General features: G+C 36.6%; 1 protein-coding gene across 8 annotated transcripts in view; it reads left to right on the top strand.

Moving 5' to 3' along the window:
• KLHL32 (kelch like family member 32) overlaps positions 1-12,652 on the top strand; it is a 277,053-nt gene that overhangs the window by 241,137 nt on the left and 23,264 nt on the right. For 7 of the 8 annotated variants that reach the window (XM_077162441.1, XM_077162442.1, XM_077162446.1 and 4 more), the window contains 3 exons: positions 4,261-4,319; positions 7,362-7,554; positions 9,354-9,448. In XM_077162441.1, coding sequence (XP_077018556.1) covers positions 4,261-4,319; positions 7,362-7,554; positions 9,354-9,448 — 347 coding nt within the window. Of the gene's footprint in view, positions 1-4,260; positions 4,320-7,361; positions 7,555-9,353; positions 9,449-12,652 lie in introns of those variants that run through there. The other variant, XR_013176298.1, reaches the window with a different exon arrangement.

Here is a 12,652-nt window from a genome sequence, read left to right on the forward strand (position 1 = left end):
TGAGTCTATTCAAGATGCTAATTTGGTAATAAGATTCTTGGTTTTAATTGTTTATGTAGCATTACAAACACTCTGAAAATATGGGCAGTCTAACATTGTGTAAAAATATATAGTTTTTTTTTCCATTTATTGTAAATATTCCCACAGTGTCATGTTTACCAAGAACTCATAGTGGGGTTTAGCACCATTTTTTTTTTTACCAAAAAAAAAAAAGAGTAATACAAACCCATACTTAATGCCAGGTCATTCTTTAGGTAATTAGACTATAAGTATAAAATGTTAATCTTTTGAGAATTGAAGCAAGTTTAGGGAGGAGGAACTGAAACTGTTAAAGGAAAAAGCCCTTGGACGCACACATAATCTGACTAGTAATTCTGGTTATGGGAAAAGAATTAAAAGAAATTGATTTCAAACAACAGACTTAAGCCATTTATTCATTTAATATTCCATACATAGTCATTTGTACCTTTTGTGAAAATAAGAAATTTCCATAAGCCACTACAATATTGCACAAAACTTCCCTTGTGGATGGCCTCTGTGCTACCCTCTCTCATTTAAAACCTATGAGGGAATATTGTCATCTCTGCTGTGTATCTGAACATACCTTGGGTATGTTCAGAGACCTCTTCCTTTGGGTCCTCCCAGCAGCTTCTTAGCCCCTGGAGACTTTAATGTCGGACTCTATTATCAACAGAGGTATTTTTTTTCCTTGAAATAAAAAGTTAGCAGAGTCATCTGACTCAATCTACTCTAAGTGAAATATAATGAGAGTAGATTTTTAAACACCCTATTTTAGAGACACTGCCAGTATTGATCAGTTGTTGCATTTGCGCTCAGTATGAGCTTGGGAGTCTGATTTCTCAGTGGCAGGGACAAAGGTTGCTTGTTTGGAAGTCACCTGCCATCATCTCTTCAGTGTGCCCTCATACATTTGTCACAACATTTTATGGTGAGTTGTACAGAGAAGCTTAAGAAAAATGCTTTACTCTTGTCTTGACAGAAGCTGTTTCTCACCGCTGGTAGCATGGTGGTAACTTCTCATTCCTTCTGGCAGTTCTAAAAGACTTATTTGACTTTGGGGGAACCTGCAGTATATCTTTAAGTCACAGTTCAAAAGTAGAAGACAGGGATTTTCATTTTCAATTTTGGCTGAAAAGTCTTAACTTGGTGCTGCTTCAAAGTTAGGGAAAACTTGGTTTTACAAATGGATGCTGATAGGAAATGGCATATTTAATGACAGATGTATCTATAGAAAGCTGTTAAGATGCAGATTATCCCCCCCTGGGGGAGGGGGGAGATCAAAACTGCCAATCTATAAAATATACTCGATAGAGGAAGGCATGGAATCTATCTTTGCAAGTGCTTTGATTGCAGGGGACAGTATAGCAGCATGTGGCATTATAACCCAGAGCAGACAAATCAGCATGATGACTTTCAAAGCCAGAAACACGGCTGCAGGCAAGGGTACTTCAGTCTAGGAGAAATTAAAACATATAGGGACTGTTATTAATTCCATATCTATTTTTGTATAGTCAAATCTGTATGCAAATCCTTAGCATCTCATTTCAGCAGATTAATCTAAAAGTGGAGAGTGTTATGTGAAGGGAATGTAATGATAAAGCTCTGCAAATGAGTAACACGGCCAAAGAAATGATGTGGGCTGCAAACCTGGATGCTTTTTAATTTTTTTTTTTTTGTAGTGAGAAGAAACATTTTTATTTATTTGCTCATTTGTAAATTATTTCAAAGGGGAAAGCAACAGAACCAATTTCCAAAGTTTTCCTTTACTGTCTTGACTTGGCAAAATTCAAGCACTGCCTGTGGTTTAACATTCTAGAGGTAATTGACCAAAACACTACCTGGGATTTTTATTTTTTAGTCCCAACTAGCAACTCAGTATCTCATTTCTAAGCATTGTTATATGAGTGAAAATTTGTATTTAAGGATGAAGAATCTAATTACTGAGTGTGGATTAAGAAATAAATTTATTATAGATGCATCTCTGGAAGACAGTAAATAATAATTCTGAAGAAATATGGGATAAATTGTGCACACTGGGAGAGGGGATGTAATAGCTACATTCTAATCCATTGGTTGTACATTTAACCTTTAACAGGCTGTGTCTGATACATATGTTACTGTAAATATTTTCAAACAGTGTTATAAACAGTTTACTGCAGTAGATAATAATTCAGTAAAACAATAGAGAAACCTGAGAAGTTTTAAAATAATGGGTAAGAGCTTTACCCTCTGTTCTCTCTCAGTTGGAGAAATGACTGTAGGTGAGCTGTACATTAATATGGTGCCAATGCTCCAGATCAGAAGCACTGGCAATCATTTTAACCATGCAGACTTGTGAGGTTTCAATAGATTTAATTATTCTTATGTAGTTATGCTGAGAAAGAATTACTGGACATTCAGTTTATAATCAGAGAAGAAAGGGAAGGTTGGGAGTAAAAAGCAAGCACACCTCCATATTTATTTTGACAAACATTTCACTCTGGGTAGATATCTCAGCCTCAGCTTTCCTAAGCGTGAATTCTTTTCCTTTGATTTCATTTTAGAAAAGAGACATTTGATGAGAATCCCAGAGAAGACTTACTGTGAGGGCAGGAACCTCATTTTTCTCTGTTCTTTATGGATTCCCTCCACACACAAAGCTTTCCTTTCATTGACCTTGAAAGTGGTTGCAAGATTCAGAGAGAATAAGATAGAGCCCTCCAGTTAATAATAGCATTGGTCAATTACATGAGAGATACAGTCTCTCTTTGGGGGTTGAGTGAGACAGCAATGATTGGCCTGGACAGGTTCCCTCCCCTTTATGTATCCATTAGTAATGATTGATTACTCAACTCAGTTGAGGATTAAGCACTAATTCTCTGAGTTCTGGTTGCCTTGACTCCTGGCCATGGAATTGATGGTGGTGTCCTATGCAAAATGTTTGTATCCAACAGTACATATTTTCAAACTCTATGAATCCAGAAAAGAAACTTTTTAGCCCTTAACTCAGCTCAGTTTTAAAGCTTTATTGCAAAATTAGCTGCTGCTTTGTGATACTTTTAAAAATAAGAATGTCATTCATTTTACACCAGCGTCTATAACTATGTACAAGGCAGTATGTCACAAGGGAAATTTTTTTGGTCCAGATATTCTTGTTATTTTATTACCTAACATTTAGTATCTACTGGTATTATTTTCTTACTGTGCTATTTTATATGTTGCTTTTAGAGTTTTTCCATTTGATGGTAAACATTAAAGTAGAATCAATAATTTCTGGACTTTACAGTGTTCAGTAGACATGACAAGCATGAAAAGAAGTATGAGGAAAAATAGGAGAAAACTAAACTGGCAGTATGCTGAAAGTTTAGTGGTTCTTGGTCAAGCAGAAGGCCTCAGGGCTCTTGGATCTAAATAGTTGCTACGAAGTCTTCAGAAAAGTTGACTGCAACTGCCCTGGAACACTGTAGGTCTTAAGTGTCCAGTGTGGTGGCCACAAGCCACATGTGGCTTGTTGAAGATATGAAACATGGCTAATCTGGATTGAGATGTGCTGTGTCAAATACACATTGGGTTTTGAAGATATAAGATAGCTCAATAATTTCTTATCTTGATTTCATAATGAAATAATATATGTTGGCTACATTGAATTCACTTTATTGTTAAATTTAATGTCATTGTTTCTTTTTATACTTTCTAATGTGGCTGTTGGAAATTTAAAATTATGTATGTGACTTACATTTGTGGCTCTCTTATTAGATGGCAAGGCTGTAGTTCCCTTGTGCTAACTAATAATTTTACTTAGATATGTTTCTTCAAAAGATATCAAGGTATCACTGTGTTAGAGCACAGAAGGCCAGAGCTGTAAAATTACCAGTTTAGCTAAGGACAAGAAATGTCCATATAATCTGCCTCTGTTATAAACTGTAGAGACTTGCCTGTGTGTACTGGATCCTCCCTCCCCCCCAGTCTTTTCCACATTTTGCCCCTCATGTGGGCACACAGAGCAGTTAGCCAGAATTGGGGGCCTCTTGATAATCTCAGCCTACTTGTTGCTTGCTCTCAACTGGATTGCTTCTGAAATGTTCCTTAAAAATAACTCCTTTAACAATAAGCTGCTTAATTATGTCACGGGTTCACCAGGCGGGTACACAAACAGATTCTCAGCAGTAGCTAATTTTCCTTTATTTGTACCTCATTCTTATGTTGGAATATCCTATTTCTTATTCATGAAAAGCTCTAACTTGTATTAATCCATTACAGGTGGAGTAACTAACACAGCACAATATCAGAACAGACTAATGGTTTATGAACCCAACCAGGTAAGAATCATATAGGAAAAGCTCATTACCTTAATTAAAATGAATTTTAAAAGCTTTCATAGTAATTGGAATGCCAAGTCTACACACATACACATGCATCTTAAACTTATATAGAGAAAGGAAGCATCTGGACAAACTGCTTTTTATTTCTATTTTAACTCATAAAATTTCAGCTCCTCTAGTTTTACGCTATATATAATACTTAACTCTTTCAGAGTTTTGCCCAATGTAGACAGCAAGGGAAAATGTGTTGATGAGTTTATTACTTATGTTTTATTCCCATATCTCAAGTGATAGTTCATGTTTACAGGCCTTCAAAGAAAGGATTTTGATTTGTCCTGTTGCTTTGTCCTATGTGCCATTGTAGGAGGGGAGTAAGTTTATGATTTCCTTATTCCTAAGAGTAGAGCAACAAATAAGACTAGTTTGAGGTAGATAATTCTGAGGAATTTGGATATTCCTCAGCTAGGGAATGAATGAGAAGCATTTTGATGATACCTGTCCCTTCTTCTACCCAATTATCATACACATCTAATGATTTTTTTTTTCCCAAAAGGAGTACTATTTTTATTTTCCTTTCCTTCCACCAAAACATCTGTGACCTTGGCAAATGTCTGTTGAATTTTGCTATTTCTATGATTCCGATCATATAAGTAATTTTCATGATTATGATAATATTCCAAAAAGGTTTGATTTAGAGATTTAATGTTAATCAGCTGAAGCTAGCAGGACATAAAACAACATGTCTGAGTTAGGATTAGCAGTCTGAGTTAGGATTAGCTACCAAATGCATGTGTGCCCAGAGTGACCTCAGTATATTTGGTATCTCCTTTAATAATCACTTTGATTCTGAATTTGGAGAAGGCATTTCTCCCTTTGGCACCTCCTGATGCCCTTAGAAGCTGCAGATTTCAGAGACCACACGTCCATGGGTCAGCTTTCTCTGGAGGGATCATAAATTGCAGTTGCTCAGGTTTGATGCACATGTGGTTAAAGAGGAAGACGGTGTTAGCATTTCTAAAATGAGTTCTGTTTCATGTTTGTACACACATGCTCTTTTTTAAAATTCTGCTGGCATATTGTTTACAGTGGGTACTGGCAAACATCACATCTGCTTGCATCTTGTTCAGAATCTCAATAACTCTATCATTCAGCCCTAGTGCTTATTTCTCTTCTAGGCCTTTGTGGAGAGTCGATAATGCCTGCCATCTGCCACAGAGCACACTGCTACCTGCCAACAGGCAGGCTGGGGTGACCTCTGCTTCCCCACCACTGATTAGTATTCACATGCTAGCTTATTAGGAATGACCCCGCCAGGCCTCTCTGTTTCTTTGCCTTTGCAGCGGTTGGTGGCTCACCTGGCAGGCACTACAGTGAAGGAAGCTAAAGATATAATCAGGGGATGTAGGCAGACTTTGCAAACCAGATGGCTTTCATAGTTTTGTGGCAAGGGACTGGACTGCTAATGCAAACACTGATTCCTTAATACTGTAATGGGTTGTTTTATAGAAAGTGCCTAAAGAAACATCAGAGTTTGGAGTTAAATTCACTCATGTGTAACGGATTAAGGATATTTCATAGTGAAGTATCTGAGAAAGTATAAAGAATTTATTTGATTGGAAGAGATTCTTAGTACATATTAAAAAAAAACAGATAAATGCAAGCCTTTCAAACTATATATACTACTTTCTTTTTGTGTATGTGTCTTTAAAACAGAAATTAGAGGGTGCACGTGTGGTTCAGTGGTAGCATGCTCGCCTTCCACGCCAGAGACCTGGGTTTGATTCCTGGACCATGCACCCCCTCCAAAAAAAAAAAAAAAAAAAACGAGAGATTAGATAGAGATGAGCTAGTATATAGGCCTATAATGAATAAATCAGTATTTATATAGAACATTTTGTTTTGTTTTGTTTTTTTGTTTTTTGCTTCTTCCCATACAGCTTTTGAACTGTTAAAATTCTGTCTGTTCAAAACATCATATAATTTTTCTGGTCAAAATCCAAATTTTTCTTGGCAAATGGAATCTGGGTTTTTCCTGTATATTGTGTTTATATAGAAAGGAAATGGCTAGGTTTATTTATCTGCCCATTACTTTTTTGAGATTTAAAATTAGAATGTTTGATTTTCATCTAATTTCATATTATATTTTAAATAGGAGACTTACAGTTAGAGGGTGCAGCATACCTTTCTCTTTATGCAGGGTAACCTAGGACCAAGTACCAGGTTTCACCATTCCCTAAGGCTTTCATTTCAAATTTAGCCTTCTACTAAAACAAATTAAATGTGTACCTAGAAGTAACTTTTTCCAGTCTGCCAGAAGATGTGATTGTAAATCTCTGTTAAAGGAGGCTGTGATACAAAGGCAATGTGGGAGGTTTGTAGCTGAACCAAATTCTCGCTTTTCTGCCAATCCCAGGTTGATTTTTGGAAAGAAAAGCAAAGCTACTCACATTTTAGCATATGGAGGATAATTGCCACAATGATTTCTTTAAAGTATACATTTATTGGGCATTTATTATATAACAGGCACCGTTCTAATACTTTATGTGTACTATCTCATTTAATCTTCACAACAGCCTTGCCCAGTAGGTAATCTTATCCCTGTTGTACAGATGAGGAAACAGGCACAGAAAGGCTAGGTAAACTGTTCAAGGTCACAGAGATTATAAATCCAGCCATTCTGGATGCAGAGCCTGTTTCTTTAGTCACTACACTAGAGCACACAGTATTCCCAGCCATGTGTTTTCACTCTTAAGTAATTTGCATGAGTCATAGTCTCTGAATTCGGTGAGATTACCATCATGCAGATTGTTGTAATCTCACACTCCCCTCCTAAAAATCAAAATGAAATGCAAGCTACGCAGGAGGAAATGCCTTTCAGTAAGTCCCAAGTAAATGATAGAATATGTGGTTCTTCTGCACTCGTTCTTTTTGTAAGGATCCTATACCTGTCAAGATTGACGGTAAACAGCCAAACAGAATATCTGACTGATAAACACGAGGTCCCTTCCTAATGGAATTCACCTTAATTTCCTTTTGCAGAATAAGTGGATAAGCCGCAGCCCCATGCTGCAGAGAAGGGTCTACCACTCCATGGCTGCTGTCCAAAGGAAGCTGTATGTTCTTGGAGGCAATGACCTCGACTACAATAATGACCGGATTCTCGTACGACACATAGATTCTTATAACATAGACACTGACCAGTGGACGCGTTGTAATTTCAATCTCTTGACTGGCAAGTACCTTTTAAGTAAAATTAGGAAAAGCAGAGATTCAAAAAGTTGCCAAACTTGTTTTCTTAGATGCTTTCATCTTTAGGGATTTCTAAATATCAGAACTATCGTGGTAAAATGGCTTTCTTCTATTAACCAGAAAAGTATGCGTTGTTTATTTCACAGCACAACTTGGCTCATTTAGGTGGCCCAGCATCTCAGGGCCTGTGTTACCTTTTGTGCACGTTTTCTTGTGGCTAAGAGAGTCAGGTCAAGTCCGTTGTCGTCCATCAATATTTATATAGGATGTTGGGGGCCACGGTGACTCAGCAGGCAGAATTCTTGCCTGCCACGCTGGAGACTTAGATGCGATTCCCGGTGCCTACCTGTAAAAAAAAAAAAAAAAAAAAGGAAAAATATATATATATATTAGCTCTGATGCCAATAGGAGGAGCCAGGCACTGAGTGTTAGTAACCCTATACAAAAGTCATGCATTTATTTTATTTTTTTCTCTGCTTTTGGTCTCATTACATTTCTTAGGAGTTAAGGAGCACAGTCTTTGTTCTACATCACTGTCAAATATTTTTCCTGGCTGTATTGTCTGAATAAACTAAGTGGATCTGTTTATATATATGGTATTCAGGTATTTCTGCCATCCAAGCATTACCACATGGCAGCATTATGTATGGAACCCATAAGGAAAGAAATAGTGAAGAATTTACCCCCGATATTTCTTTATGGCGTGAAAAACTTTTTTCTCCCTTGTCCCTTGCATTAGTAACATCCACAGATGATCATTTCCTTCCAGGCTCCTCTACTAATAGGAAAATCACAAACTCAAAAGCAGTGTGCTGGATTAGTTCCTGAAGACATTTTAATATACTGAGAGGGAACTCAGTCGCTCACAGCTGCTGTGGGGATGAGATGACATTAGGAGCATAACCAGTCTGAGAGGTTTAGATGCTTTGTGTTGAGTTCTCATCTTTGCGAAATTTGAGGCCCAAGTACAAGTACTTAACTCTCTCCAGGTTACTGTAGTGGTACCCCAGGCCTGCTTCCCTGGATCTGTGAGTCTGCCTGCTACAGAGCCCATCTTATTTATTAGCCTAATCAATTCTGTGTCAGCCCATCAATAAAAAGTGACCATCTCACCCTCTGATGGCCTCCAGGGAGGAATCGGTGGTATTGAGTTATTCTTTCTTTTTGAAATGGGGGGTAAAAACTTTTCATCATTTTGGCATGTCAGTATCTAGGGGTTATCCATGCTAGTCTCAGCTCAAGAACTTTAATATGGTCTTAAAACTGTTGTGTTTGTAAAGAAAGGGAGGGTAGTGTCTTATCAATCTCTTCTGCCTTTTATCTTCATTTGGTCATGCTAGGGGCATGGCTGTGTTTTATTGACTTCTTGGGGTTGCAGCCATTACTTTACAAACATAAGCACTGCCTTGAAAACACTGGTAGGTCCAAGAGGTGCTGTGCATTTCTGAAACATACCTTATTTTCACCATTATTAATTAATGGCATACAAATAGAGCTCTTAGTTTTATATGGATTATTAATTACTGTATTTAATGCTATATTTACTAATTTGGCTAAAAAGTGTTTTGACCTGGTTCTGACCTAATACAGAATCTTTACCTGAGAAATAGTAGTTAATTCTTTCCTGTGAGTGCTGGGAGGCAGTGATTAGTTGCGGCAAATCCTGTTGAATATACAAGTGAGTCACAGGAGGAAATTGCATCTCTCAGTGGCAAAAGGGTTAATTAAAACATGCAGGAAAATGGACTTATTTTTTTTTTTATTCGATTCTCTTTACTTTAGGCCAGAATGAATCTGGAGTTGCCGTCCATAATGAGAGGATATATTTAGTTGGTGGATATTCGATTTGGACAAATGAGCCTCTGGCATGTATCCAGGTGAGTGGTTGAAGTTCCTTTTGAAGTCTGTTCAAGTAGTTCAGTGAGGTTGCTTTTTGTTATGCTGCTACTGAAGGAAGAGGCTAGAACTCTCTTTTCTTGTGTAGCCAGTTCAGACACTAAACTTCATTCTGTATCCTAAAAATATACTTCATAAATGAATGAACCCTACTGAAAATAAAGAGGGGTGAGCTTTGAAAATATATGTATTATAGAAATGGGGAAGGTTTGATGCTTTTGTTTCCCTTCTTCTCCATTAGCCAAGAAATCTAATCTTTTGGCAGTAGTTCCCTTCAGGCTCCTAAAATGCCTCTTTTCACTCTGTTGCCTTATGGCTCATCTCCATAAATGCCACCTGCAAAGGTCTTCTTCCTTCCTGGCATAGGCTGTGAGCATTGGTGGTTTATGATTGCTCTGATGGGAACAGCTACTGCCCCATGGAATACTTCTGGGCAAGTTGCCAGCTGAACTTTTAGAACAGTAGCTTTTATTCATACCCACATTCAGGGTATTATTTTCTTTCTACTGTTCTTACCATTAGTATATATATATATTTATTTTGCATGTTCTTTGATACCTGACTTTTCTCACAACCTCCAAAAAAATACATCCCTAAAACCACTCATATTTTCTAATCTCTTATCTTCATGGAAAAATTTTTAACTGCTTCAAAATCTTTTTTGTTAGAGGACTAGTCAAGCTTTTTATTTCTTCTACAGTCACATCTGAAGTTATTTTTTTCTTGAAACTCTTCCATGTTGTCTGTTTTCAAAATTGTTAGATATAATTGCTGTGTTATCCTTAGTAGATTCCCCGTTATATTTCTAATATTGTTTGTCGTGTCTTTTCTTGATTAGTCTTCTCAGAAGTTTGTCTGGAAGTTTTAACATATTTCTATCATTGCTACAGATCTAGTAGAAAAAAAATAGCAGAATTAGGGAAGATAAGATATGAACAACATAATTAACAAAGTTATCTTAATAGAAGTTAGTTTTGAATCCAGCAATTAGATAGGCTGTATTTTCCTTAAACACACGTGGAACATTTACAAAAACTAATCATGCACCTTAATCAAGGTTTTAAGAAAACCTTAAAAAATTTCAAAAAATATTATGAAGAGTATGATATCTAGCTACAGTGCAATTAAGTTAGAACTCAATAAAAAGTTAAACATTTATATTTGTGGAAATAATAAAACATACTGCTAAGTAACTGTGGATTAAAGAAGTCATAATCAAAGTTTAAAAAATACCTAGAATTGAGTGATATTGAAATTGCAAAGTTTGTGGAATAGATATAGCTTAAGAATTTGGAAAATGAACCAAAAATAATAATAAAGAAAAAGGGAAAGAGTTAAAAACTAGAAGAAATTAATGGGATAGGAAACAATAATACAGTAGAAAAAAATTATCAGAGCCACAGGTTGATTCTTAAAAAAGCACATAAGTTTTTAAGGGACTTTTTAATCAGTTAATTGAAAGCCACCTTGAACTACAGGTTAGCCATATTGTTGCTGGATTTGGGTCTAGGTTCTTAGCTGCACTGCAAGAAAGAATTCAAAGGCACAGCACAGATAGAGCAAGTAGGTAGAACATTAAGTACACCTGCAGAGGAGCATGTGGGCACTCACACAAGATAATAGAGGCACGAAGACCCCAACGTTTGGGCCATCTACTTTGATTGCTTCACTTTACTCACTCCCCTGCCCCTTCCATGGTTGAGGCCCTTCCTCCTACCCTCCCTTCTCTCTAGTGCGGTGCCTGGTGGTAGATAACGCATTTGGGCGGGTTGGCTGCTTCTCCAGTGTTTCACTTAGGTAGCCCCTGGGCAGGGGTCTGTGCAGGACAGGCCCTCCCAACCTTGATTAACAATCTTTGCTCAAGGGCTTTTTCACTGTCTCTTCTCTTCCTGCTCTCCCAGTCCTAGCCTGCGTCAATATCTTTTGGGTAATGATAAATGAGCAATCTCTTTCCTCACAAGGAATTCTAGTCCTTATCAAGCTTGTTATTTTGTAGTCTTCACAGTCTTTCAGGATGTTTTTCTTTTTCACTTTTCAGAACTGGTAAAATTGAACTGGGTGACAGGTAGCACTCTGCAGTGTTGAAACACTGGTTGCTAAGTAGCTTTGGGATCCAACATTTGACTGCTTGCACAATGAAAGCAAGGCTGGGTTTATCATGAAGTAAAGATGCAAATTTTAAACATATTTATGGGTATCTTTCTACTAATTTTAGTATCAGATTATTGAAGGAATATAAAACCAATTGAAGGCATAACATAAGGAAACCACAAAAGATAACTTTCTGACTTATACATACAAAATGTAGGAGACCACAGTGCTGCTATAGTTTGAAGCTTCTCCTCATAACTCTGACTGTTCCCTAATTATAGGCAAATTTGTCCTCAAAAGGTAAACAGGTACATGTTTAGTATTTTAAACCACTGAGGATATTCAAAAAATAATTCTTAGCATTAAGATAATTCTGAGAGGATATTTGATAATGTTTTAATAATACCTATATTAACACAATAAATCTCACCTGATATTGGACACTATTATATAGATAGATAGATAATATATATTAAATCATAATAGTTCTAGCTTCCAGTAGCAATTTTTTTTTCCAGTAGCAATTTTGATGTACAGAATCAATCCCTGTGCAAATGATGTGTTTATTCCCTTGGTTGACACACTTGTCCTACAAAGCACAGACAACTTTGAATAAAGACTTCAGTGTCTTCACAGTTAATAGATTATAAGCATATGGATTGTCATTTAAAGAGACGCTTAGAATAGATCTTTGTAAAAAAGATGGATGACTCGTCTTCATCATGTCTTTCATTTTTGTTGACAGCTGGCTATATTATCATTAATTCTGAACTGTGGATGTATTATTTCAACTACTTATTTAATTGGTGATGACAGAACTTTTAACTTATCTTGATGTAGCAACAGTAAAGCACTGATGCTTGGTGAGATTAGGTACCTGTTTAAAAGTGCCTTAATTCTTTCCTAGTTGCTAGAAGAATATGAAACAGAGAAGTAAGATAATAAAAGACTAGAATAGCATTTATGAGAAAATGTTGATTAGAGAGCAGAAATTCCTAAGTGTAAGTCAACAGGTTGAAAAGTACAGGAAAGAGTTGTGTGGAAACTATACAAGCTAAAAATATAAAAGATTAATTTTATGTCATAAGTCACAA

The sequence above is a fragment of the Tamandua tetradactyla genome, chromosome 5 (assembly GCF_023851605.1).
Source record: "Tamandua tetradactyla isolate mTamTet1 chromosome 5, mTamTet1.pri, whole genome shotgun sequence".
Taxonomy (NCBI): Eukaryota; Metazoa; Chordata; class Mammalia; order Pilosa; family Myrmecophagidae; genus Tamandua; species Tamandua tetradactyla.